The sequence below is a fragment of the Osmia lignaria genome, chromosome 8, assembly GCF_051020975.1.
Source record: "Osmia lignaria lignaria isolate PbOS001 chromosome 8, iyOsmLign1, whole genome shotgun sequence".
Taxonomy (NCBI): domain Eukaryota; kingdom Metazoa; phylum Arthropoda; class Insecta; order Hymenoptera; family Megachilidae; genus Osmia; species Osmia lignaria.
The window spans coordinates 12216249-12243551 of record NC_135039.1 but is presented as its reverse complement, the minus strand read 5'-3'; the positions used below and the strand labels follow the sequence as shown (position 1 = coordinate 12243551).

General features: G+C 36.1%; 6 protein-coding genes and 1 long non-coding RNA gene across 13 annotated transcripts; 3 read left to right on the top strand and 4 right to left on the bottom strand.

Moving 5' to 3' along the window:
- The first annotated feature begins 156 nt into the window (after positions 1-156).
- On the top strand, positions 157-7239 carry RpL35 (ribosomal protein L35). 4 transcript variants are annotated; one of them, XM_034329674.2, is made up of 4 exons: positions 157-267; positions 667-803; positions 924-1163; positions 2647-7239. In XM_034329674.2, exons 1-3 carry the CDS (start codon positions 265-267, stop codon positions 1153-1155), a joined length of 372 nt encoding a protein of 123 aa, XP_034185565.1. In that variant the 5' UTR covers positions 157-264; the 3' UTR covers positions 1156-1163; positions 2647-7239. The 4 variants fall into 4 exon arrangements, with proteins under 4 accessions (XP_034185565.1, XP_076545859.1, XP_034185566.1 ...); XM_076689744.1 differs by lacking the exon at positions 2647-7239 and adding an exon at positions 2065-2303; XM_034329675.2 differs by lacking the exon at positions 2647-7239 and adding an exon at positions 1572-1710.
- CTL5 (C-type lectin 5) lies at positions 1249-6113 on the bottom strand. 2 transcript variants are annotated; one of them, XM_034329669.2, is made up of 5 exons: positions 5973-6113; positions 2358-2461; positions 2070-2264; positions 1792-1997; positions 1249-1713 (listed from the first exon to the last, which is right to left on the bottom strand). In XM_034329669.2, the coding sequence occupies exons 2-5, from the start codon at positions 2449-2451 to the stop codon at positions 1555-1557; spliced, it is 654 nt and encodes a 217-aa protein (XP_034185560.1). In that variant the 5' UTR covers positions 2452-2461; positions 5973-6113; the 3' UTR covers positions 1249-1554. The 2 variants fall into 2 exon arrangements, with proteins under 2 accessions (XP_034185560.1, XP_076545857.1); XM_076689742.1 differs by lacking the exon at positions 5973-6113 and adding an exon at positions 3364-3497.
- On the bottom strand, positions 6527-7766 carry galla-1 (cytosolic iron-sulfur assembly component galla-1). Its single transcript, XM_034329670.2, has 3 exons — positions 7484-7766; positions 6975-7238; positions 6527-6907 (listed from the first exon to the last, which is right to left on the bottom strand). Exons 1-3 carry the CDS (start codon positions 7635-7637, stop codon positions 6810-6812), a joined length of 516 nt encoding a protein of 171 aa, XP_034185561.1. The 5' UTR covers positions 7638-7766; the 3' UTR covers positions 6527-6809.
- A 1932-nt stretch (positions 7767-9698) lies between these two features.
- On the top strand, positions 9699-18541 carry LOC117606774 (alanine aminotransferase 2). 2 transcript variants are annotated; one of them, XM_034329662.2, is made up of 6 exons: positions 9699-9908; positions 10096-10176; positions 15852-16181; positions 16490-16934; positions 17051-17319; positions 17381-18541. In XM_034329662.2, the coding sequence occupies exons 2-6, from the start codon at positions 10174-10176 to the stop codon at positions 17657-17659; spliced, it is 1326 nt and encodes a 441-aa protein (XP_034185553.1). In that variant the 5' UTR covers positions 9699-9908; positions 10096-10173; the 3' UTR covers positions 17660-18541. The 2 variants fall into 2 exon arrangements, with proteins under 2 accessions (XP_034185553.1, XP_034185552.2); XM_034329661.2 differs by lacking the exons at positions 9699-9908; positions 10096-10176 and adding an exon at positions 12413-12718.
- LOC143305589 (uncharacterized) lies at positions 12725-15543 on the top strand. Its single transcript, XR_013062631.1, has 2 exons — positions 12725-13062; positions 13132-15543. It is a non-coding gene; the product is annotated as an uncharacterized LOC143305589 (long non-coding RNA).
- Positions 17417-24723, bottom strand: black (glutamate decarboxylase-like protein black). Its single transcript, XM_034329660.2, has 5 exons — positions 24588-24723; positions 21791-21926; positions 21407-21725; positions 19684-20084; positions 17417-19629 (listed from the first exon to the last, which is right to left on the bottom strand). The coding sequence occupies exons 1-5, from the start codon at positions 24601-24603 to the stop codon at positions 18654-18656; spliced, it is 1848 nt and encodes a 615-aa protein (XP_034185551.2). The 5' UTR covers positions 24604-24723; the 3' UTR covers positions 17417-18653.
- Positions 23142-26018, bottom strand: LOC117606779 (uncharacterized). Of its 2 annotated transcripts, XM_076689743.1 has the most exons (4): positions 25877-26018; positions 25108-25800; positions 24588-24790; positions 23142-24458 (listed from the first exon to the last, which is right to left on the bottom strand). In XM_076689743.1, exons 2-4 carry the CDS (start codon positions 25175-25177, stop codon positions 24327-24329), a joined length of 405 nt encoding a protein of 134 aa, XP_076545858.1. In that variant the 5' UTR covers positions 25178-25800; positions 25877-26018; the 3' UTR covers positions 23142-24326. The 2 variants fall into 2 exon arrangements, with proteins under 2 accessions (XP_076545858.1, XP_034185562.1); XM_034329671.2 differs by having other exon boundaries at positions 25108-26014.
- Between the last annotated feature and the right edge of the window lie 1285 nt (positions 26019-27303).

Genomic DNA, 27303 nt, shown 5'->3' with positions numbered 1-27303 from the left:
TATTCATTGACCATATAATAAATATATGTTATTTATTTAACAATTTGTAAATTTATAATAAATTGACTATTTTTCTGGTAAAAAAGCCTAAAATTTGTTATTTATTAGAAATACAATTATTATCATTCGAACTTCATTTCTTCTTTTAATTGTTAGATGGCGCTGATTCAATGAAGATTGTGAGGAAGATTCTTGTCTATACTTTTCATTAATCCGTGATTTTCTTTCTTATTTCTTTTTCCGTGGAAGAGGATAAACGCCAAGATGGTTAGTGAACGAATAAAAATCTATTTTTATTTAAAACATCCTTATTAATCGTTTTGCGGAAGTATAATTATTACGTTTTTAATAAAAATATGAATTAAGATATGTCTAAATTTTTGTCAGCCTGATGAACCTTAAAAAGACAATCATACACATAACCTCTCTTTTTGTACATGTTAACAAGATGTTTAACCTCATCTTTCAACGTAAACATTATTTATTTTCGTTAATATTTTCCTGTATTAATCCTGAATCATATCATTTACATTTTTTAAATGTTCAATAATTAAATTAGAATTACCTCAACTTAAAAATTTGTATCACAAAGTAGTTGTTAAAAGTGACAAAATCCTAAGTGGTTATACGACATGGTCCAGAATGATAAAAGTGATTTATTTTTAGGGCAAGATTAAATGTACTGAACTGAGGACAAAAGACAAGAAGGAGCTGATAAAGCAGCTTGAGGAGCTCAAAACAGAGCTGACAAATCTTCGTGTTGCTAAAGTGACTGGTGGTGCTGCCTCTAAGTTATCAAAGATGTATGTATAAATTTGGGATATCGCAAGCAATCTATTAAATGAAATGTATTGTATAAAATGAAGAACTTGGATTTAATTTGTTTCATTTTCACGAATCTAAAAATTCTGTATATCTTTCAGCCGTGTAGTGAGAAAGGCGATAGCTAGAGTATACATTATTATGCATCAAAAGCAGAAAGAAAATCTGCGTTTGTTGTATAAAAACAAAAAGTACAAGCCTCTGGATTTGAGGCCAAAGAAGACAAGGGCAATCAGGAGAGCGTTGACGCCTTATCAAGCCAACAGAAAGACCCTTAAAGAAGTACGCAAACGATCTGCCTTTCCACCAAGGAAATATGCTATAAAGGTGTAAGCTGCAAGGTACTGATAAGGGATAAAATAAATGTTTTTTAAAAATTCGACGCTGTGTTACTCTTTAAAAGGACAATGATATAAATTTCAAAAGTATTGGCAAATGCTTTTTATTTTGTATAGAAAAGGTGTACAAAAGTTTAAAATTAGAGACAGTTTCTACTTGATGTAAAATCTAACGTAATTCTTGATCATTTAATATCCGATACTGTTTGGATATTATGGCAGATCTTTCAGTATCTAAAAATATAAAAGGCGCTTCATAAATTAAAATTAGACTTTTAGATACAAACGATGAAAGTTAATTTAGAATCAAATTACAATTAAATCAATTAACTTTTCTCTTAAACAATCTCAGATATTAAATATTCAAGAATCGCAGAAAACTGGTGAGTAAAGTTTAAAGGCGTATGCCAGGGTTTCTAGAGAGGACGAAGTTCAGAAGTTCATCACTGTCTTCGCACACAAACGGTTTCCGGTGATGACAAGCCACGTCGTGCCATTTGATACCATCATTGTAGAAGTTGTTTAGGATAGATAGACAAGACTCGTCGTTGCCCTGGAACACAAACATTTTATCATACATTAAATACAAGAAACTCAGAGAAATAAATTTTTAAAATGAAAATTAATTTACCTGAGCAGCTTCGCGATTGTCAGGTTGCGGTTGACCGTATCCACCAGTGTTACTCCAGTCACCGGAGTTGCGCTGTGTAGTGGGGCCGATTTTAGCCCCAGAACCTGACCAGAACCATCCATTTATATTCTGGGGCTGAAGATCCGGTCGGTCGCAGCCATTGAAGTTGCATTTGCGTCCCGATGTCCAAATGAATCTCACATTTCCTATGTAAACGTAACAAAGTGAGGTACATTCCTTGATATAAAAATGTAATTAGATCTTGTTTTGTAGCCAACCTCGAGCGAGTCTCTGTTTGATAAACTCATTTTCTTGCGGCGTTTCAAGAGAGACTGCATCCATACAGTGTCTGCGACAAATGTTACGAGCATCGAGCCAGTCTACCTCAAGACTTCTAGTAGGCTGATGCTCCCAACTGAAGAAGTATGAATGTGCAACACCTCTAGCATCCCTGTAGGTAGCATGTCGTACTCCTGAAACAATTTGATTTCATTTTTTATTTTATTTTCTTTCATCCTCAAAGAACATTTAATCACAACTATATTTTTATAAACCAGTTCGCTTACTATTTGCACAACTGCGTGGATCAGGAAGAGCGAGTCGACGTTGAGCGTGTACAGCGACACCGACAAAAAGTAACATCAACCATATCGTCCTCATATTTATTGTTCTTTAAAAAAGAAAGACAAGTTGAGTTTTATTTAAATAGTTCTAAGGTTGAACAAATAATTTGATAATTATTTCTTAATCTCCTTTGAGAGAAAACAGGCGCTCGCAAATGTTTCAGGAAAACGTTATTTTCCATTCTAAATGTATGCCCTAGTAAAAGTGTCTTGGGAACGAATCTTTGTCCAGGGTGAAAGGAGAGTTTTCAACGGTGAATTATCATTTGAGAAAGAGAGATGCTGCCACCGATGATGGTTCTCTCGCGTCGACGACAAGGAAAGGTGCGAGGGGATTTTGCAACAGGTCGTCGTGGTTTTTTTTCGTTCCGCTAACTTTCCTTGGAGGCTCCATAGGCTTGCAACTTTCTAAATCAGCTCCACGATACCGGTGGATGATACTCACAATTAAGGAGCAAAGTGCGCCTCTGAATAGTAATCACAATTACACTACAACATTCTATAATGCAAGAAAGTAAGGAAAATGATAGTAGAACACAAAGTGCTATATTGTAGAGAACAATTTCAAGGAAATTATGAATGTGTCATTGCAAAAGAGTTATGACATTTCAAGATATGAAAAAATATTAGAAGCAACGATTTTTAGTTTCCTGTACTGCATGAAAAACTTGACAAGGTAATGAAAAGGAAGCTGTTTATTTTTTCATCTTCTACAACATTGTCGACATTAAATTAACCCTTTTGTGTCTGATTCCTGTACAGAATGACAATGAATTTGTATTTAAAATTCTACTCTGCTATAGAGTTAATTAAGTCCCACTTTTAATGGCGCTGCTTTCGCTAAAAATCAGTGTCAGCGGTCGTTCACCTGGATTGAAGAAATGCTAGTACCATCGCGGAAGAGGTGAATCAATTATCAAACAAACGATTTAAAAAAAATCTCGTTTACCAAACAACTTAAACACCCCGAGCAAAGTTCAGTACACCATCCTGTGTAATTTGCCTAGTATTCTTGCGGTTGAAGCAATACGTCCATTAATTAAATTATAGTAAGGTTGTTTTTCAATTATCGGTTGACGCAACCGCGAACTGCGAGTCTCGATGGAAGAAGAATTTCTTCCGCTTCTAGTATCCACAGATTTAATTAACCGGAATGATGCTTATGGTATTTTATTGATTGTAATTCAAGATACAACATTTTGTCTACTTTTTAGTAGGGAATTCAAAGGAAGAGAGGATGTTCATAGAATTCCTTATATGGACAGTCGTCGACCGGATGAGACTTTCGACACAATATTGTTTTATGAATTTCGTAACAGTTATTATCTAATTATGGAGTGTTAAGAAATTGGAAGTTCTCAATGACACTTTTCCAAGCCTATCTATGATCAAATTTTTTATTGTCACTGAGCCTGAGACTTTTATTTCATAATAAAATGTATAGAAGAGTTTCCTATTTATATTATGAAATTCAGAAATACTTTCATAATTTCAAATTTGAATTTCGCGGAAAATGCAACGTCATCAAATTTTCTAGCGCCATCTTGAATTTCACTCTAGTATTATTTATCATCAGAAGGTAATAATAAGTTAAATTTTTTTCTAATTTCGTAGTTTAAAAAATATACGCAGTATCAATCTTTATTGTACAGAGTTTCAGGATGTTACAGTAAGTTTAAATTTTATAAATGAAAGAGTTCCATTTTTTTAATATCGCTACTCAATCGTTTGTCCTTATTTGTAGGGTTAAAAGTGTATTGGCAAAAGAATAAGAAAAAGGGGAGAGATCGGTGGCTTTATTTCGTATCCGTGTATGTGCTCGTGAAACCGTTATCTGGCCGGCTTTATATCGTCCGGTTAAGCACTTGGCTGTCGCTTCTTCGTCTTTCTTAACGGCTCCCCGTCCGTAAGCCCGCCGCGCATGCGTATTCGGGACGAGTACGACGATACAAAAAGGAGGCAGGTGTGTGCCGATGCGTTCAATGAAATAAAAAAAAATCGCTACCGGTTCAATTTCGACTTTTACTCGTTTCAGATTGATCAAGGATCATTACCTCATCCGTATTCTATCTTTATCGACACCTCATACGCGCATTCTGGACAGGGTCGGCCCTGAGATTTCGGAGTTCCGGGCTTCACATAAAAAAAGTACCTCAAATAAAATTTATAAAATTAACATTAAAGCTTGTATAACTAATTTACATTAATATTGAAGTAAACACTACTCTTGCATTCTTAGACGCAAAATCGTCTTATGGGGACCCTGGACCTTGGGGATCCTAGGCGGCCGCCTAGTCTGCCTGGGCCCAGGACCGACTCTACTTCTGGAGGCACCTCTATTATACCCAAACGCTTCAACAATTTTTAGCGATGATAACACTGAATTAAAATGCAAGATATAAGGTCAGTACGAATGTTGGTGAATGGCTCGTTTTCCTATGCAAATTTGTTTTTAACGACATGTGGGTCATGGCACCTGTTGCCTCGCCAAAATTAGATACATTTCTTTTTTTTCGAATGTTAACAAGTTCAGCTAACAGTAGCGACAAGAATTCTGTACGATCTAAGGATAAAGCGTAGCCGGGTACTTTTAAGATTTCAAATTCAGGAAACAATTTGATTCTCTAACAGGAATTAGACGTCCACTTTAGGAAACGCGTAATCTTTAATTCAATACTTTTACTTGAATACCGTGACACGCTTAACGAGGAGGAGAGTTTCTCTCTATTGCTTTACCAAGCAGTTTTCAAATGATGAACGGAGGGGAAAAAGCGGGTTTGCTTTTTTTTTTCTTTCCCCCCTTTTCGCGGAGGAGATCGTTAACTGGAGATGCAATGAATTCTCGGCCGAAGTAATGCTTCACGTGTGTTACAAGCTGCATCGTTGCGTACACGTGTGCCGATATTACGCAAGGAAAGTACCTTCGCGAAGATAAACCCCGTCGCCTCTCGCGAATCGAAGAGAAAGTGAGCCGTCGTCAAAACAATCGTGTTTACCTAAAAAACTAGAATAAAGAAAATTGGCGATTTTTCTAGAGTATTATTATTATTTAAAATTATTTTTTTCAAAAATATCAGAATTAGTGTAATTAACATTCGTCGACTATGAACAGAGATAATTCTCATGGTGTGAATTCGATGAAAGTTAATTGGGCACGAGCTGTTAATTAAAGGTAAATGAGAGAACTTAGCTAATTAAGGGACCGACAGTTACACGTTCTTTTGTTTTCCTTAAACAAAGGCTCTTTGACTAACACCGGGGTAATTTGAATGAACAATAGCGCACGAAATTTCAGTCAAAATTTTCTCAATAGTATTACAAATATTGTGTATAAAAATTTCTAAAAGAAAATTATTTTATTGACTGAAATGTTATTTTGATGAAGATCAACTGAAATTCTTTTGTCAGAGACGCCATTGACGAGTACTAAAGTAACGCGCCAAAACGGCTGCAGGAAAAGGATCGATAAAGAGAAAGCTCTGTAGCCCCTGTGCGGGTCATGCGACACGATCGTTCGTTCATCGGGTCGTCGCTTTCGATTTCTCCAGGTGCACTTACCTAGAGAAGCTTCCTTCTGGGTCGTCGAATGCTCCTAAATCGTCGGGGAATTTTCCGTTTAATCGATCGATAGATCGATTGGTAACGAGACACGAAAAACGGTTTTTCGTTGCCTTCTGATAGATCCAATGTTAAACTGTTAGCTCGTCCACGAGTTGTCGATCGCGACGAGAAAGAAGAATGAACTGTGGTGTACGAGCAGGCAACCGGTATATAGCCGGCCCACATTCCCTTCTGGCTCGAGTAACCCAGATTCTTCCCACCCAAGTGTCTGGGGAACATCTTCGGGGGCCTGAAAGGGGCCCTGGATAATTCCCATCTTGCCCCGGCACCTCTCACTGGTCACCTTCCCTCACCCGTTACCTTCGAGCTTCCCCGAAGTAATCATCTTTCGGTGCTAGAATTCGTTTTTCTCGTGTTGGACATCCATGATTGTAATTGATTCTTCTAAAGGAATTGTTCTTCCTCTACACCGTTCTTCCTTGGTTCTCGTTAGAGCAATTGATTTATGGTATCGGTTAATTGTTTAGTTTAAGAAAGAATAAAATCCAATGATGATATATAAATTATAATTTATTGATACAAAAATGTATGGCATTATGCCACCATCAACATTGATAAAATCAAATTTTATATTAATTTATAATTAATTACTACAGTGTTCTGAAACATTTAATTGGTGTTTAACGTCGAGCCTCTGTGTTTATAAATAATTCATTCTTTAAAAAGTATTTTACGTATTAGAACATAGTCTAAATCAATTAAATTATTTAATGAATTATACAAAAATAACTCGTACACTACAGTATAACCCATGCACCATAAAAATCTAGTCTTTCATTCTTCTTCTTGGATACATTTTTCTACTAGTTCTCTTAAATTAGGATTCTCCATGGCAGCTGCAATTCTCTCTTTGTCATTTATTTGTTTATTTACTGAAATGTAGAATATTTGTAATTAGTTATAGTAATTGATTCGTGCGATGTAACTAATTATACTTACTTTCTTGTTCTGTTGAGTGTGCACCTTGTTTAATGTATATGTCTAATTTAAATAGAGCTACCAAATGACGCTCTAGCTTTACCCTAATGCAAAGACCGATCAATGTTGCTAAAGAACAATGTGGTACAGTCGGATTAAATTCAATCCGTATCACAGATATTCCTTTTGGGGTATGCCTTGAAATTTCAACACAGTCTTCATAGACGACATCCAGTTGTTCTAATGTTTGTGGTTTCTCGGGATCCTTGATTGTTCTTAATAGATCTATGTTAATTTTAACCTATGTAAGCTTTGATAAAAATAATTTAGAAATGAACTGTTTTGGTAAAAGTATTTGTTAATTGATGTATGATTTTCATTTCATTTGTCAATTGATAAAATGCATTGTCATTAACTATTTATCAAATAACAAACTCAATAAGAAGGGCTCATACATTTTTGGTTAATCAAATCTATCAATTAAAGGTGCTAATTAAGTAATTTCTGATCATTTTGCAGCATTAACTTGCCATAAACAGATTCCTTAAGCTCCGTGTCGGATTGCGAGACAAGAGTTTGCTCTCTCGCATCTGGGCAGCCTTCTGTAACCTCCATTTCGTCGCCTGTTGGCAAACCATCCTTTATCTTCCCCCCGATTGATATTTTTCGAAAAAATGACAACATGCTTGCCCCGTTCCCCCCTGGCCACTTGATATGATCAATGATACATCATTAAGAATTGTTTATGTTATGGCTGACAAGTGCAATCATCCTAACCTCTATCAGTGCAATGTCGAGCAACGTATGGTAATTGCGCCATCATGGCGCGAAAATGAAACGTTCATTAATCTTTCTAGTTGAATTAATTTTATGAAGTACTGAATTCAAAAGACAGACTTTATTATTCATTCGTTTATTATAATCACTATTAAATATTGAATAAGTACTTCGTGAGTTAAAAACAATGCTTTTTGAAAAGCAAAATAATTAAAGTTTTAATTCATCAAAAGTAGTGGCAAATTTGAAAAATTTAAAAATGATATCGTTTATTGTATAAATCGATACTGATTTATGCGCTACCTATCGACACTTCAAATTACTAGAATTAGTGATCGTTTCTCGTTCAATTGTTTTAAATGATAATTTTTGATTGCAAATCATGGATGAAGTATTATTTGTACTAAATACGTAATGACGCCGGTAAATTTGAATTTTAAATATGCAAATAACATTTTTGATTGAAGAGAAAGGTAAAGGTAATTTATTATATATTTTATGACTGCTATCAAAATAATTTGTTCGTTTTATAATTAACACCTAGTGTAGGTTATAACTATAAATATACAAGAAAGGAAAGAATTCGATGTTTAAATCCATATTAATTTATTTACTTTCACTTGTATAAGGATATACAAAATTAGCGTTAATTTATACATGCATAATTATGACATTTACTTATTACAAGTGTTTTTATATACTAAACTGCTCATAAATTATCAAAAAATTCCAATAAATTCTATTTTAATAACTTTCTGGTAGATTTGCACAAAAAAGAGATTTCGCTTTCTCATTAACGCTCAATTCATGCGTTTCATTCACTTCCGTTTCTATTAATAATACAAGAGGCTATCATATATTATACATCATGAGTCTTACTTTTTATACGGAATATATTGGAAGATAGAATTTTTATTCAAATAAAATCAATTTATGGATATCACTAGAGTTCTAAAGGTCGGTTATTTTAAATGTGCCATTACATTTCTTACCCTATATAAAATGGCGATCACTTTTGAGAGCAGTTCAGTGACCTACGCGCAAGATCATTCAAGGTCACGAAGACTGAATGACGTGACCCTGAAAGCAGATACCCAATTAAAGGTAAATGTAAAAATTAAAAAATTCTTTTATGACCTTGAACGATCTTGCATAATAGCTTATCAAAGTTTTTAACGTTTTATTACTGTATAACCTAAACAATAATTGGTATATGATATTTTTAACAAGTCAAACTAACATACACCAATTACGGCGGTAATTTAAATACAGAAAAAGGAAAGAATATTAATAAAAATTACTTTATTATGCATAAATATAATATAAAAACAATCTACATCTACAATCATTCTATTTGATGTCACGAGAGTCCATAACTGCGAAAAGACCAGTTTTCGTTCTTTTCTGCGCATCGACGCTCTGATTGGCGATACTCCCAGACGAACTGGAAAGCGATTGGCGGAGAGCTCGCTGCGTTCCCCCACCATCCTCCAACCTGCGCGTCGTTAGTTACGGACTCTCGTGGCATCAAGTATGACATCAACAAGGAAACTATTTATTTTCTTTCCATTTTTTAATTATCGTGTCCCAGTAATATTTAAATGTTACATAACATATTTGAGACTTTTCAAATATTTCCATCCACGAGGAAAACAAAATGTTGTCTGACTGGATGATGTTTCGACACCCGCCATCCCTCGTCCTGACCGATGTAAGTACGAGTACCTTGCGACAGCATTTCTATCCAGCGCAGCAAGAACGTACCCGCGAGCGTCACGAATTGCGAAACGCGTTTATCTAATATTATTTATCGATTCATCGTTGAAAGAAAATTTTATTTCTCGGATGATTTTTCGTTTCCAAACAAAACAAAGTGCTCGACCAGGAGGCGAGAGGAGCACGGAACGAAGAAAGTTCATAGTACAGAGATCGCGACCCTGCTGCATGCCTAAAACAAATAACAGATGATCCAATTCGTCTCCGGGAGTAAGAGTCGTCTTGGGTGTTGCATCTTGCGCACGCCCGGTTCCGCAGCGACAGCGTTCCAGAGACGTACGACAGTGTCTCTCGCCCGTAGGAAACACTGGCGAATTCCTGGAAGCTAACGGCGAACACGTCCAGGCCCTCCGTGAAACTGATAAACGCATTCATTCTGGCCCCGTCGAATGAGGTTTTAAGGTGAGCGAACGGTGCAACGCGAGCGAAGAATGCGAAAGAAAGCTTTCTAGAGGACCTCCGGACTGCTTCTCTGTTTAATCTACCGGCTAACTCTATGAGACATTACACGAAAACTTAAACGCCTTTTATGTATTCACCGCGTCGCGATACGATTTTCATGGAGCTTAGATCGCGTCTCTGTATGCAGGAGAGAGCCGGAGACCGTCCCTGAACGACCGGAGACCAGCTGCTTGTGCAACGATACAATCTTGGCTGTTTAAGCTCCATGGTGAGTGCAATGGAATCCTCTTTCTTTTAATTTAACAACCGACGCTTCTGCAGCATCGAATAAACAAATAAAATAAAAAGTATCATTTTAAATCTCGTCATTGTAAATTATACGTTATTGCTGGGTTGTAAACACTTTGGTACACGTGTCTTGTATTTGTGCGTTACGTGATTCACCGCCAGGTGCGACCAACAAGGTACATAAATCGTAATCTTTCTTACTGTGCAATTGCACAGGAAATTGTTCGAGGGAACGGAGATGTTCAAATCTTTCACAATGGAACGTAGAGTAACTGTAGTTAAAGATATTCCGGAGAAAGTACAAGCAGACGCTTTGACAAGATAGACATCGAAATTAGTGTTAATTAATACAGCAACTTCGTTCGCGTGAAAGTTTGTAAGGGAACGATGGAAGAGTCATAAAAATTTACAAGATTCACTCTGGCTTATCGCTGGACTATCGATCGACTTACTCCTTCCTCCCAATTACATAAGTATGGTACCATATATTGGGAATTACTGTTCTTTGGATTTGAAAACTAAACGGTGAAATGTAAATAGAAAGTATTTCAAACGTCTAATTGTTGTTCGATGGTGTTTTTTTTTTTTTGGTTACTCTACTTTCTATTTATTTTTGCAATTACCAAGTTTGGTTTTCTTGGAGTGATGTAACGCGTTTGCTCTTATTTCTGGTGAATGTAATTTGTTAACCTCGTTGTCAAGGATATGGTAAAGTGAAATTGTATCGTTCGAGTATCGTCGGTGACCTTGAAAATTTGGAATGATCGCGGTGTTCGTAGTCGAAAACCGGTTCAACTGTCTTTGAATTTAAATCAGACTTTCGACCGCTTTCGGATTCACGTGACTCATCCTGCATAAATAGCGAACACACGCGAGTAAGGATTTGTTGAAAAAGATCAAGGTCATCGATCAGCTTAAAGCGAATATTTAAATTTCGCTGGAAGTCAAATAAGTAACCGCAAGAAATATATTCATAGTTCTAAAATAAAATGTAAACTTAACCTCTGAACTCTGTCGGTAAAGAAGTATTCTTATCACAAAATAAACCATTATACTTGAAACGACGTAAATAGAGGTATATGTTTGACGAGCTGATAAGAATTATCTGACTGAACGCTTTTCCAGAACGTTTCTTTTTTTTTTCATATCATTGACGAAATTCAAAATGTCTAAATTAGCGCAACGTATTATCAAAAATGTACTAATAATATTTATATATTTTTTTTCTAAGATTAATTCTTGGTACATTTCCATATTTTGTGTAAATTTCCTTTTAGATACTTTATACTTTTCCTGAAAGAAAAATTTACATACTAATTGTATTTTATGATTTGTAGAAATGACATAAAATGGCTATTGCGCCTACAATTTGCATGCAAACTGTTTCATAATTACGACTAAGCGCGCAGATAATTAAATCAGCACGCGGCTTTAATGCACCGTAGCAGACTTGATCTCTTAATTTATTAGCAATTGCAGGGTTTTTTTGCAGGTTCGTTATCTACCGAGAATTCCAATTACCGCGTTCCTTACGTTGCTTCGGTAGAGAAATCTTAATTGGATTAAAATGTCAGATGTCGCTCCGATTACATTCTTGTGCAAATAATTGTTTGAAAAAAAAAACTAATCAATAATTAAAAAATAAGATAAATCATCAGTAGGTATTATAGTTTCTTTCATGAGACTGCATTCCTGTACATCGTCTCTACTATTATAAAGCTCCTATTTTCATCCTAGGGACGTCATTGCCCCCATTATTACAAACTTTTCTTCCCTATCGCGGCTGCGCGAGAATCTCGCCGAGATTCGATTCTAAATTCGATTAACAGGTGTTCGGGTAATCGAAATTTACTATAAGTTGTATAACCTCGTCCGTTCGACATCTTGACCGCAACTACGAGCGAGACATTCGTAAAGAAACAACAAGTAGATTCCCAGTTCAGGTAGCTTCAAGTTTTTACTTTTTCAAAAATCTGATTACATAACCCGTACCGTATTATGTTCAACCATCGGCGTGTATATACATTACGTATATACGTGTCGACGGAATACTCACAGGTATATCGTCTTTCAGTCACTATATACGCGCCCGCCATTACTGCTTGCAGAGTACCGCGCATGCGCACGAGTCCCTGTAAATCACCGAACGAATTACCGGCACCATCCGCTAACTGATTGTACTGGTTGGTAAAGAGAGGATCCGCGAGATTGATACGATGCCGCAGGCACGATGGTGGAACCCTGTTATCGGGAGCGGTCGGCTTAGGACGTGGGAACGGCTGTCCGCGTACGCGGGGTCAGGGCCGACGGGAGGTAGAACATCCGCACGTCTGACGGTTACACGGCCGGTAGTCCAGCGGTCGGCTGTCGACAGAACGCTCCGTCGTGGTATGGCGAACAGTGCACCCGGAAGGAAGGTCCTCACCGAGGACAATGTCTTCACGAACCTGCGGAAAATGGAGTATGCGGTACGCGGGCCCCTTCTCCTGCGTGCCTTGGAAATCGAAAAGGAACTGCAGAAGGTAGGGAACCGAATTAATAAGCGGTCGGAGGAAAGTCAATGCACCTTTTATCGACAACTGAAATTGGCGTCGTACTGTACAAATAATCGAATACTTTCCTCGAAATGAATCGATATTTAAATGGAACACTAGATGATATTCAATGTTCATAACCATTTAGATATTCTAGGAAGAATAAAAATGACAGTTGTATTTTTGGAATTCACACGATGAGATAATTGGTTTTTATCAACTCCCACGTAGCGTGGATGATGTAAATATAATTAAGGAAACAGGAACGATCCAATTATTTGCAATTTTATCTATGAAGGTTGTGTATACGAGGAATTAGCGCAGGAGAAAAGGTTAGGTTTCAATTCCATTACATCTTGTAAATTAGCAGCGTACATTTTTAATTTTACTTTAATCCCTAGGGAAAGATAACATCGTATGACACCGTTTTATCGCTGTTCCCTATAATATTGGATAAAGCGACTTACACGCACAGAAAAATAAACGTATTTTTTTTTATCTTGTATAAGACGATTAATGTTATTATCATTTACATTTTTTTGTATGAAAAATTAATTAAATCCTATGAGAAAGAATACTTCAGTTATAATTTCGCGATTACTTGAAGTAGATAAAAAATTTTTTTTAATGCAAGTTTGATCGATTGCAATGATGGTGGCGTCGAAACCACCTGTCGCGGAGCTCGGGCGTCAAGGTATTTTCGACTAAAAATAGGACTTCAATTGACGTCTATTGGTACAAACGAACCTTGCAAAATATTTTGCCATTTTCTAAAAAAAAACTTCCCATTTTTCAACATTAATTAATTCTAACTCAACCAGGACCGGCCTTGAGATTTCGGGGGCCCGAGGGGAGCTCCGAATAAGGACCCCTTCGCATATATAAAATAAAAAAAAGTAGCTCAAATAAAATTTATAAAATTAATATTAAAGCTTGTATAACTAATTTAAATTAATATTCAAATAAACATTACTCTTGCATTTTTAGTCGCAAAATCGTCTTATGGGGTCCCTGGACCTTGGGGGCCCTAGCCGGCCGCCTAGTTTGCCTAGGCCCAGGGCCGGCCCTGAACTCAACATTAGTCGTGAAATAATTTCAATAATAAATTTTTTTTCTCTTACAGATCACACATACAGTAAAAAAAAATAAATTTAAATGGTATGATATTTAAAATAATTTTGATTATGCCTAATGGAGAATTTTATTGAACCATTGAATGGAATTCACGAGAGATCTAGGGTCAAATAACCACATCCAAAACGAATTGTTCGATTGGTAACAATAGCCGTTTATGGGGTCTATCATGCGCCTGCGCGATTCGACACCATAAACAAGTGGGAAAAAAAATATAAACTCGTTAGAATAACCTTCATACGATACACCAGTATAGTCACGTACACGTGGTAATATGTAACGCATGTTTCTTTGTGGACATGCACACAGAATCAAGGCTGACTATAAAGAAACACTGATTATCTCAAGTGGTCCTTGTATGAACATGTTTCAGCATGAACAATATTCATTTAAAATGAAGGTTAAAGCTCCTTAACACCAAAACTACCCATGTATCATGCACACTTATCTTTAAGTTAAAAATAATGTAGATTACTAAATAGATATACATAATTTAATTTATACATTCATCCTTTAGCTCGATAACAGCCGACAAACATTTCAACAAAAATACCTTTTAAATTTATAATTTAAGATAAGAAACTGGAAACCAGTCATCTTGACCCCTTTGGTAGTCTAGTAACGCCATGGGGGTCACCGATGACCGGCTCCTCAATTTACACACGTCTGAATAATTAAAAGAAAATAGATAAACGTTATTTTAAATAATATTGCTATGGTACAAATAATGTGAAATGGCAAATAGAAAGCTTGAAATTTGAAAATTAATTATTACTATTCTTAATAATTAGAGCTTCAACGTGTTAAATAAATTATTATAAAAAAGCAGTAAATAATAAGATGCAATTTAATTATATATTTGTAACGCAATGTTATTTAAGGCAAAGAAAATAATTGCAATAATTTGACGTTTTAAATAACAATCAATCTTATGTTGTTTTGATGGTTGAAAATTTTGATAATCAGTTGATAAAAAGATTGTGCGATAAAGAATTTAATCTACGTGACTTTTTCGGTTTACCGCGAAGGTTGTGTCATTTGTCATATGGTATATAATGAGTCATAAATGTAAAAGTAAACGATGCTTGTCGTCGTAACATCTGTTGTAACAAAACATTGTTAAAAAGAACTGAATTAATCAGAGGAATAACATTAAAAAATAACTGTTATACTTTTTCTTATAATTTTGCATAATTGATTCAGTTCTACATTCTTTATACATCACTTAAGTAGTTAATACCATTCACCGTATGCGTATTATGAATCACTCTGCGTTATGCAATCGTTTCTTTTTTACGTTAATTAGAGTTATGGAAGCTTTTGTAATACATAGTGAAGAATTTTTTATCCCCTCGTAAAATGATGACGAATTGTCTTTAAGTTCCTTTTTTAAATTCATCGCGAATTGCGTTTATTTATTTTGCAATAAGACAAAAAAAAAGGTTTAGTTTTGAAATCTTATTGAAAGATTAATTTCCAAGATCCTCATTGAGTGATGACTCACATTGTCAATAATTTTTATTTGCAAATGATGTAGGCAATTTAAAATGCAGGATGATGATATTTAATAATAATTTTTTGTTAATAAAATAGAAATTTATTGGATCCGATACTTGGATACTAAAAATATCCTGTAACAAAGCACGGGAATTCTTGGTGTTATTAAAATAATTATGCACTTAATTATTATTATGCATAATAATTAATTGGGGTATAATTAATTATAAATATCTATTAGTGATCCATTAAAAATATTTTACAAATTTTTCATGTGCATAATTATTTTAATAACACCAAGAATTCCCTAGCTTTGTTACAGGATATTTTTAGTTGGGGTATAATTAATTATAGTGTTAATAATTAATTATGCCACCCCCCTCCCCAAATTTAGATTGGTCCCCAGATTTTATAATTCAAGAAATCTACAATTCTAAGATTCCATTGTATTGCTTAATTATTCATACTAATTTAATTGTTATTTTTTCAGGGAGCCAAGAAACCGTTCAAGGAAGTGATAAAGGCTAATGTGGGAGATGCACATGCCATGGGTCAGCGACCAATAACCTTCTTGAGACAAGTACTGACTCTGACAGTGTCACCGAATCTCCTGGACGATCCCACTTACCCAGAGGACGTCAAGGAACGAGCTAGAACACTGTTGTGCGGCTGTAAAGGAGGCAGCGTTGGCTCGTACTCAGAATCAGCCGGGATTGAGATCGTCCGCAGACACGTGGCTGAATACATCCAGAATCGTGATGGACTTCCTTCTGACTACCGTAACATCATCCTCTCAAACGGAGCCTCAGATGGAATCAAAGTGTGCAGATTCTTTCTCTTATATTATTCTTTAATACTTAAAGTATTTTCCTCCCTTTGATCCTTAAACCTTGACTGCCATGTCATTCCTACAGTGCTGGGATAAAACATTGGCACACCATTTAAAACAAAGTACCTCATTTAAAATTGGACCAAATGACTTGAGGTTTTTTGAGAGGTTATACAAATTTAATTTCTCTAGGAGTAAGGTTAAGAATAAAAATACTAAACAGCATGGCAGTCAAGGTATTATGAAAAATATTCCTAAGAAAAATCTTTTGTAATGACTTGTATTAAATTTTGTTACAGTCATTCCTGAAGCTGTTCAATGAAAGACTGGATGGAAAACCATCGGGGGTGATGATCCCTATCCCACAATATCCTCTGTATTCTGCCACGCTGGCTGAATTCGGGCTGGCCCAGGTAGGCTACTATTTGAACGAGGAGAATAAATGGGGATTGGATATCTCCGAGCTAGACAGAGCGTTGAACGAGTCAAGAAGAACCTGTAATCCTCGCGTATTGGTTGTAATAAACCCTGGTAATCCGACTGGCCAGGTGCTTACACGCAGCAATATCGAGGATATCATTCAGTTCGCTTATAAGAATCATCTGTTCTTACTGGCGGATGAAGTGTACCAAGACAATGTCTACGACAAGGACAGTGCCTTCCATTCGTTCAAAAAAGTGATGTTAGAAATGGGTGAACCATACTCTCAAATGGAACTGGCGTCTTACATGTCTGTGTCTAAAGGTACTGCCCTCCCCTCATCATTTAAAAATTCTGAAGTTCTAATATCCTAATTCTAATGAAGATTTATATCAATTTCATTAGTCTTTAGAGTATCAAATGAATTATTTATATTGTAGGATACATGGGTGAGTGTGGAATCCGCGGCGGGTACGCGGAGATCATCAACATGGACCCCAAAGTTATGGCAATTTTACTGAAGTCCATCTCAGCGATGCTGTGTCCAACTGTCCTTGGCCAGGTGGTGATGGACGTTGTAGTAAATCCACCGAAACCGAAGGAACCGTCGTATCCGTTATTCATAAAAGAAAAAGAGGAGACATTGCGCTCATTGGCAGAGAGATCCCAGCTGGTGGTTGACACATTGAACAGCATTCCAGGATTTAAGGTACTTTGTCATAGTTTTCAAGGTACAGAGTTCCTGGATTAATCTTCTGATTTTCTCCCAGGTGAATCCGGCCATGGGTGCTATGTATGTGTTCCCACAAATTGATCTCCCCAAAAAAGCCATAGAGGCAGCTAAAGCAAAAGGTCAACACCCTGATGTCTTCTACGCCTTCAAACTCTTAGAGACCACTGGAATATGTGTGATACCTGGCTCTGGGTTTGGACAGCGACCGGGAACATACCACTTCAGGACCACAATTTTACCACAAAAGGATACAATTAAAGCCATGCTCGATAGTCTGAAACAGTTCCACTTAAGGTTCCTGGAAGAGTACAAATAATCATAAAATTGTTAGTTGTTGCATTTTATGCTGTCCTTGAAGTGCCAGTCACCATGTGCAGGTTACATGTATCTTAAAAGAAACAGTATTATGTTCACACGAAAGCTATAAAGAATTTTACTTAAAATATTAAATTTCGCATTTTATAATGAACAGGTTTGAGGGAAGAGCATTTTAAATTTTTTAGCCAAGGAAATTAGACTTAATATTACCACATGTTTGCGCCACTGGGTACATCAATTGTTTGCACAAGTTTTGGCATGGAAAGGAAAGAGATTCTTTTTTCTGAGTGCATTATTTACAAGAACAAAATTCATCGAATATTTGTATATAGTATAAAATAATTATGTTAAGAAATTGAGTGGTATACTAATCGATGAAGTTTCTTTCAGAATGTATGGTGGGTGTTTGCGAGTGTGTCTCAGTAATTTGTGATAGTAGCAGTCGTAATGATGTTTTTATAATACTCACAACGATGTTTCCAGGTCAGATATATACGTTCAGTCAAGCATCTAACTTACCTTTGTTACAGGCAATTTATCTATGTAACAGAGAACACGTAGGAAAATGAAAAATCAATTCTAGTATTTATATTATGTATGCGATATAAAATTCACCCACCAGGAGACTTAAGTGTTCACGTTAGTCCAAGATCCTCATTAACTTAATAACATTTCAGAGAAAGTTTCAGAATGGAACTAGATTCAAGTATCCTATATAAAATGACAATATGATCAATTGTATGCCCTATTTGAAAAGACACTGTTTTTATGTGGATTTTGAAAACAAATGAGCTTTCAAAAGGAATACGAATCAGAAAATAAACCAACCACACTGTACTCTACTAATGAACTTATCATTATTAAAAAAATATTTTTTTGAGAGCTTCTGTTGTTAACAAAAATGCTCTGTGTTATTTATTACATTCCCTCGGCGGAATCTAACTGAAAATATTTTTCTCACAAACAATGCTACTATGATATATGAATTATTTCTATAAGTCGTTGGCGAGTCTCTCGATCTCCTCCGCGAAGAATCTCATGTCACCTTCCGTCAGTCCAGAGTTTTGCAGAACCAGCCTAAAGAAGTTAGGTAATTCACGGAGCGGTTGGTAAGTGATCAGCATCGATCCCCTCTTCACCATACGCTCTTTCACAGTTGGCCCAGTTTTCTGGAGAACCTTCGACAACTCCTCGCCCTGTAAGTGACGTTTTGAAGGTGGCACGTACCAGAAGCACACGTTCGTGCATTCAGGTTCAAGGACCAACTCGAAGCCCTCTCTGTGTCTTATATATTCAGTGAAGTACCCTGCCAAATCGAACACACGATCCACGTGTTTCTCGAGGCCCCGTGTGCCTTTCGCCTTCCACATGAACCAAAATTTAAACACGTCTGCCCTACGACCGCACTGCACGTGTTTGTCACCGCTGTCGAAGGAGGTGTCATAGAATTTGTCCGGCTGGAAGAGGTAACTAGCCTTCAAGCCATGCGCAGCCTGCAGGAGACCCTCATGGCGCAGTAACAGTGTTGAGCATTGCTGTGGTGCAGCAAGTAGCTTGTGAGGATTCCAGGTAACAGAGTCAGCCAATTCAATACCGTCCAAAAGGTACCTGTGCCTTCTGGACATTAAAGCCCCACCTCCCCAAGCTGCGTCAACATGAAACCATAGATTGTACTTTTTACAGATGCTGGCTAAGTCTCTCAGAGGATCATAGGCACCCAAGACGGTTGTCCCTGCCGTGGCAGAGACCATTAATGGAGTTGCTCCTTCATCGAAAGCTCTTCTGATCTGCTCCTCCAAGTCTGACACGCACATCTTCCCTCTGCTATCTGTTTTCACTTCGTAGACATTACTGGTACCTATACCCAGGAATGCGCTCAGTTTCTTTACTGAGTAATGAGCATCCTGGGACGTGAAGACTATTAATTTGCCACCACTGCACAGACCCAGTTCCTTCAGTTGAGGGAACCTGTAGATTATAGCGTTAGAATAGATTTCAGATTATTTAATGAATTTTAGTTACCTGTGATGACGTGCCAGGTTGATAGCGTAACCATTAGCAATGGAACCACCTGGACAAAATATCCCTTCACCTCTGCCATCTTTCCAGCCAACTATCTTTCTCATCTCTCGCAGCAACTCTTCCTCCATCAAAGAGAACACCGGAGAGACCTCATAAGTGTATACTGATGGATTCAAGGCATCTGTTAACCACTGTCCAAGTAGACCGTACGGATCCACACTGGAGTACAGTTGATTTACAAATCGTGGGTGGCCTGTTTTTACACTGTACTTGATCACGTTGCTAGCAAGGCTGAGGAGATCCTTCTGAGAGACTCCTTGATCAGAGAGCTTCAAGTCGATGGCTGATTGAAGTGCAGCTGGCTCCATCCACTCCACCACTTGATTCTCTCTTGAGGTACCCTGAAAGACCGTTCAAGGTAATTTTATATTACATCAAATTACAGTAACTATGTGTGTTATTTTTTATTACAGTTCTATGATTCGATATGGTTAACATGATGAAACGATTCAAGAGATTGTTGGAATGCGATTGGCATTGGGACAAGGTAAAAGTTATCTAATATGAGCAGTAATCGCTCATCGAGGTCTTCTGGTATTTCTCAAGCCTTCCAGAGGTTTTTTTCTTCCAAGGTAATTACAATTCAATTGTAAGCACTCTCTTCAATTATACGTTGAAATACTTCTTTTTTTTTTCAGAATCTTTGAAACTAACAGTGAAATTTGTTAACAAGTTTCATGATTGAAAGCAGGATATTCTCTAGAATTTCACCTTGAAAATAGAAATTAGATGTCCTTTTTTTTGTGACACAGAACTCAATTGCAACGTAATTCTTTGTCCATGAATTGATGGAGTAGCTCGTTAATGGACGCAAAAAGCGTGCATAACGAACGCTTGAATCACGTTTCGATGCCCGGGAGGAAAAGGAAATCGAGTTTTTAGTTGATAGATGAAATTAGTTGTTAGTGCAAGTATTTCATGGAAACACTGAGATTAGCATTTTGATTTAATTCAGCGACATTGATTGTACGGTTTCAAAAGGATTTTGCATAAATCTACTTGGAGACAATTTTTTTTAATTTATAAATGCAATATGTGTGTTTGTTTTAATAATGATCATTGTTGAAGAGAACCTTCCAAGTCTTGTAAGATTTTTTGCAATGTTATAATTGTATTCTTGAAAGCCATTCACTTCCAGGTAAAAAAAGGGTAATTGTCAGCATTCATAGTACATAGTATCTAATATTAAAATGATAATTTAAATTTAAAGTGCAGTGTGGAATGTTCTCTGACACAGATCATTGAGAAAAGAGAAGAAAGTTTCCTTATGAAGCATATTTCTCAGTAATTTGCTTCACTAAACTTATCCTTAACCACGGTAATAACAGGATGTACTTAAAAATGGAAATACCATTGCAACTTTTCAAATGCCATTGTTATTAGAACATGTCACAATTGAACTTGGTATTGTCCTTGAATCAACGTTTCTTTAATCGCTATTGGATTTAAGTGATAACGTGGGATAAAATTGGACACGTGAATGACCTACAATTATAACATACACAGTATGAATACATGAGTCACTTTTAATTAGTAAACAATTCAATTAATGAGAATTTGAAATGCAATGAATGACTGAAAAGGCATATCAATTTTCAAATATTTTCAAATTATTCAATGACCAGTTTAGTAATAAAATATTTAATTATTTTACTCTGCTTACCTTAAAAATTGCCTCTTCCAGAAGTAGATCAACAAAACTCTTCATGAACTTCTCATGGAGCTGCCTGACAGGCAAACTTTGGTAATAGAAATCTTCCTGAACGTCCCCATTGCTGATGGAATTTGGACAACCGTTCTGGCAATCCTCATCACCGAGGGACGAACGAGCAAGATTGTTCTGCAGACCACTGTCACAGACTTTCCTCAGAAAATTGTTCCTGATCTGTGACACTGCCTGTTCAGGGGATTCGGTCAAAGTATCCTCGTTAGCCGGCATAGTTGCGCATTGAGGTTCTCTTCTGTCTGGTCCCGAGGTGCTCCTACAGTTTCCTTTATATGTATTAATCTCCTCCGACCAAGGACAAGATCGTTGCGTGTTAACTACCTTCGGCTCAATTGTTCACTGAGATTTCTCGGTACGCGACTGGTTTTCCTTTCTTGCCTCCTTGTCTTAACAGATCTCGCCAGCAGGACCTTGATGAAATTAGGAAACTTCCTCCTGAGTCGATGAATCATGTAATCTAGGAGGAAAGTTGAAATTGTATTCTTGAAATTTTGTAAGCTCATTTATTCTATTCTTTTTTGAGAATGAGGAAAGAGATTGACAATTAACCCATTTGCTACCACGACACCCAAATGAGGATTTGAATTTTTTTTATCACTTGCAATAGGATTATATTAAATAAAATGTTAAATAAAAATATCAAAAATAAACATTTGGCAGTTAATGGGTTAAACTAGCATTATATTTCTTATTTTGAAATTTAATTGTAATAGTAAACTGTATTTGTTATTGATATCATGATGACCTGTATTTATATTGGAAATGTGCATTTTTCTATTTCTTAACTTCAAAGAAGATTGTATATTGGTGAAATTAAGTAATAATTGATAGGTAATATTAAATGATATAATTCACTAGTTCATAATCTATTTTTATTTTATTTTCATAATGTACATATTTGTTTTAATCTGTTTTAGAAATTTATAAATATGCAGATTATGTTGAACCTAATAACGCATAAAAAGAATACTAGAAACGTATATGCATAAATGATTATGCATAGAGAAGACTGCAAAAGTGGGAGAGATCATTCATGTATCGCGTGTACGGTGTGAAATATCATTAAGATGAATCTATCTTGAATTACAATCAACCAGCAGTACCAAATTTCAGTTACAGATTAATCGTCTATAATTTATAGATAGGAATTCCAACAATTGAAATAGTTAAATACATTGAGCCGCCTTAAAAATTATTAGCACTTTGACTGAGGACTTAAATTCTCAAACATAGTTCTATTGGTGATATATTAGGAATAAAAATGGAACTTAAAATTGCAAGATTCAAAGATTCCACGAAATGGGTGGTCATAACATTTAACAAATCTTACTTAATATTTATTTATATAAGTATTTCATACTTGTATTAAATTTTAAATTAAAATGTAGTTTAAAATTAACAACAGGTGAACCATTTTTAGTATTATTGGTGTAACTAGCTAGAGGCTAGGGTGGATATTACCCTCCAAAAAATGTGCACTGGTCTGCCATTTGAATTTTTTAAACTTCTAAGGTTCTGGAAATCTGAAATTCAAAAATTCTAGGATACTGAACCTAACTCACCTTAGAAGAAAATTGTAATTACGCCAATGCTTACCAGACAGTACTATTATGTAAGTTTTAGAAGTTTCATTATTTTGAAGGTTCAAAAATTAATTAAAAATTAATAACAATGATAATTCAATAAATTTTAATAACAGTTTCTTACAGGAATATGTTTCTAGACAAGCATATCTTCTCTTACAGATGCATAGCAATGCTTTTAATTAGAAAAATATGATATATTTTCAGGTACTTAGTGTTTTAGATGCCTTTAAGTAATCTCCAACATCTTTATCCCTTTCGTTTGAACCTGGGTAGCGTAATGATTTTTTAAAACTATTCATTAAAAATAACATTTCCCAAGCTTAATTGTTTAAAAGTGAATCATTTGAAAATTTTTACAACTTTTTCTTTACATTAAATAAAATCATGGCATATAAAAATATAATGCACTTCATAGTAACAATTTATACAAATAGGTTTCATCATCAAATTGGTCCCAATATCCTTCAATACTGTTTTTTTTATAAAAATACAAATTGCTGTTTTACACTCATCCTTTCACACTATTATACAGCCTACTAACGCTTCCCCTGAGATTCAAACCTATACACTTTGTGAAATCATTCCACTATAAGTTATGCACCAAGAAACATTAATATAAAACAATGGTAAGAACATTGTTATATGTGTCAATTATTTCATTGAATTAATGAAATCATATATGCAAAGCAACTTGAATGAATTATTTAAAGCAAGAACTTACTGGAATATAAATTAAGCTCCAATGAAATCTAAAGGACTTTACATTTGCGTAAGTCCATTTTTCACTGCTAAAGTAATTTGTTTTGAACAGTATTATAATTCTCATTGCTTTTCTCATAAAATACCTTATAACAATATTTTAAAATGTATGATAATATAAACTATTCGTTGTTATTATTATTATTGTAAAATAAAGTGCAACAATATTAATCAGAACTCTTTGAAAGCATTTACAAAATATCATAAGCTCTCATTATATTTACAAAACTGGTAATGTATAAATTTTACACACAATTAAATGTTTTAGAAGCATTGTTCTAAAATAGAAAAATTATTTTGCATTATCATATGCAAAATTGTAGTATCAATCATTGTTCATTGTACCAGTTAGGATTATCATTGTTGCACCATATTAGTAACAAATTGGTTTAATATAATTCTTCTTATATTCAACGTTCATAGAACTATAGCTGCATTAGAATTAGCCTAACGATCCACCTCCAATTCTTCTATTTCACAGAAATTATATGTTACTATCTGATAGTAACATATCAACCAAAGTAGGCACCACAATTGGAACAACGTCGAGTCTTTAACAACAAGCAGCAAATTATTCCAAATGGGAAGAACAGAATTGCACATAGTAATCCCAGACACGTAAAATCATCTTCCATTACACCCACCTATATTTTGAAACTTAGTTTTAATTATACGTCTTTGAACAAGATATGAAATTTTCAGTAATCAGTAAACACTGATAAGCTCCGATTGCAAGATTATATTTATTCTTACAATTTATGAATCATACTTACTCTGCAGGCAGGGCATCCTCCGACTAAAATGATTTCTGGCATAATCACTGCAGTTGATTGTGTAGAACCATACGAAGGAACATAATTGGAATGAGTAGTTGTCCCTGTGCTAGGATAATATCCTGGAGGTGGAGGCCATGAAGTAGATTCTGCTCCTCGTGTAGCCGAGTTATACGAAGGAGGTGGTTCCCAGGAAGAAGTTGCTATATAAAAGTACATTTTACATAGATTATTGATAATCCTTCAAATAAACAGTTTATCTGAAATAAGGTTTGACACTTATACATAAATTTAAGTAAAATATGGCAAACTGCAGAGGATAAGAAATATCTGTATTAAGTGAGCGTAGTAATAGATAATGAATGTTACATGCTCTGTTTAGTTTTGCATAATGATATTACATGACATGTACCATTTACTTAAATATGCAATAATTAAATTATACCATTGTTTAATATATTTTTTGAATGAAACGTGATGTAAAAAGTTGAAAATGAAATTCAAACTCTTTTGTTCTTACATTTGGGTGCTGTAGGCGCAGAAATAGTGGAAGGCTTAGCAGCTCCCGGATTTAGTGGCTGTTTTTCCATTGTTCGATAAACCAATTAATCACTTTTATTGGTTATATATTTGATATTAGATAATTCTCATTTATAATCAGATTTTTGACAGCTAACACCCGTAATGGCCTCCTGGTCTCGTGAGCCGTTTTCAAAACAAATATTACATTGCTATTTCCCCTTAGAAAGATGTACTGAACCTAACCCGATCAAGATTTTTCTTCCATTCTTCGATTACAACATGGACTTTTATTGGTCGACCAATCGTGATGTCATTACATTATTCTTTTTAATACAATCAAAATTAAAAAAAGATAAGTAATTTAACAATTCATTGTAGAAAAATTATAAAAATATCATTTTATAGGCTAAATGAAGACAATATTCTTAAGTATAAGTTGAATCATAAGCACATCTGAGTGCAAATAATTTGGAAAAATCCGGGGGAATCCTGTGAGAGCCTAAGTGAGTCAGTTAATTTTTACAATACTAATGTCAAAAATAATTAAAAAAGAAAATAGTATAATAATAACATGATTTTGGGGGTTTCAGACATCTCCAGCTAAACTTAAATCTGCATGCAGGGAGCACAGTCGGTATGATAATCGTGCCTGTTTTACCAGTCCTTCTTTTACGGCACCTCAAACTGACATCTCAAAAGACCCAATTTTCACTTCCTTTGATTCTACTTTCTTTTTATAAATCAGTCAGAAGCAGCACAAAACAGACCAATTATTACTGTAATTGTTTGACAAACTTGTATTCACTTTATGCACTTTGGTAAATAAATCATTTGAAAAAATGAACTGAGTTATTATTTAATATGCCTTATATTCCTCATATCCGTCATATCCCTTGTATCCTTGTATGTATCGCTGTAAACTCTTTTTAAGTAAGAAATCGTTACAAATTCAGTTCCTGCTTTCACCGCCAGATGGCGCTGATTCGAGGTCAGGATTTTAGTTCAAATTTGTGTCGCTAGAGGGCCAAAACGGGTTCGTTCTTTAGTTCCTTTTTCTAACACCAGATGGCGCTGATTCGAGGTCGAGATTTTTGTTCCAACTTTTGTCGCTAGAGGGCCAAAATGGGTTCGTGCTTTAGTTCCTTTTCTAACACCAGATGGCGCTGATTCGAGGTCGGGATTTTAGTTCAAATTTTTGCCACTAGAGGGCCAAAATTTATTCCTGCTTTAGTTCCTTTTTTTGTCACCAGAGGGCGCTTTTACGAACCCCGAAAATGTCATTTCAAGGATGTAAAGAATGTAAAGGATGCAGGGATGTAGGTGTTGCAGGGATGTAGGGGTTGCAGGGATGTAGGGGCTGCAGGGATGTAGGGGTTGCAGGGATGTAGAGGTTGCAGAGATAAAGGGGCACAGAGATGTAAAGGAATCAAGGATGTAAAGGATGCACACGAGACTAATAATATTGCGTTCGTCCTCTGAATGAGTTTATTCAATAACCGAAGAAGATGAATACAGTAAATTAAATGATCGTAGAAAATAGATATGTGTGCCGTGGATGAGTCTCCAAAGTCTGGTGCAGGGTTTCTAAGACCACTGAGAAGTGTTGAGGGGCGTCTAGGAACCCAGGTGCGCCGATTAGGGCTCTGAGAACCCCAAGAATCCGCGTGAGGTGTCTAGGAACCCAGGCGTGCCGATAGGGGCTCTGAGAACCCCAAGAATCCGCGTGGGATGTTTAGGAACCCAGCCGCTGCGATTGGGGTTCTGAGAACCCCAAGGTCCCGCGTGGGGTGCCTAGGAACCCAGGCGCTGCGATTGGGGTTCTGACAACCCCAAGAACACGCGTGGGGTGCCTAGGAACCCAGGCGCTGCGGTTGGGGTTCTGAGAACCCCGAGAGTCCGCGCGGGGTGCCTAAGAACCCAGCCGCTGCGATTGGGGCTCTGAGAACCCCCGAAATCCGCGTGGGGTGTCTAGGCACCCAGGCTCCGTAATTGTGGCTCTAAGAACCCCGAGAAGTGATGTGAGGCTTCTAGGATCCCAGGCGCCGCGGTTGGGCTACTAAGGACCCCGAGCATTCGCATGTGGTGTCTAGGAACCCAGATGCGCCGATAGGGGCTCTAAGGACCCCGAAAATTCGCGCGGGGTGTCTAGGAACCCGGGTACTGCCTGGACGGCTAAAGTGCATTGCGGGGTTTC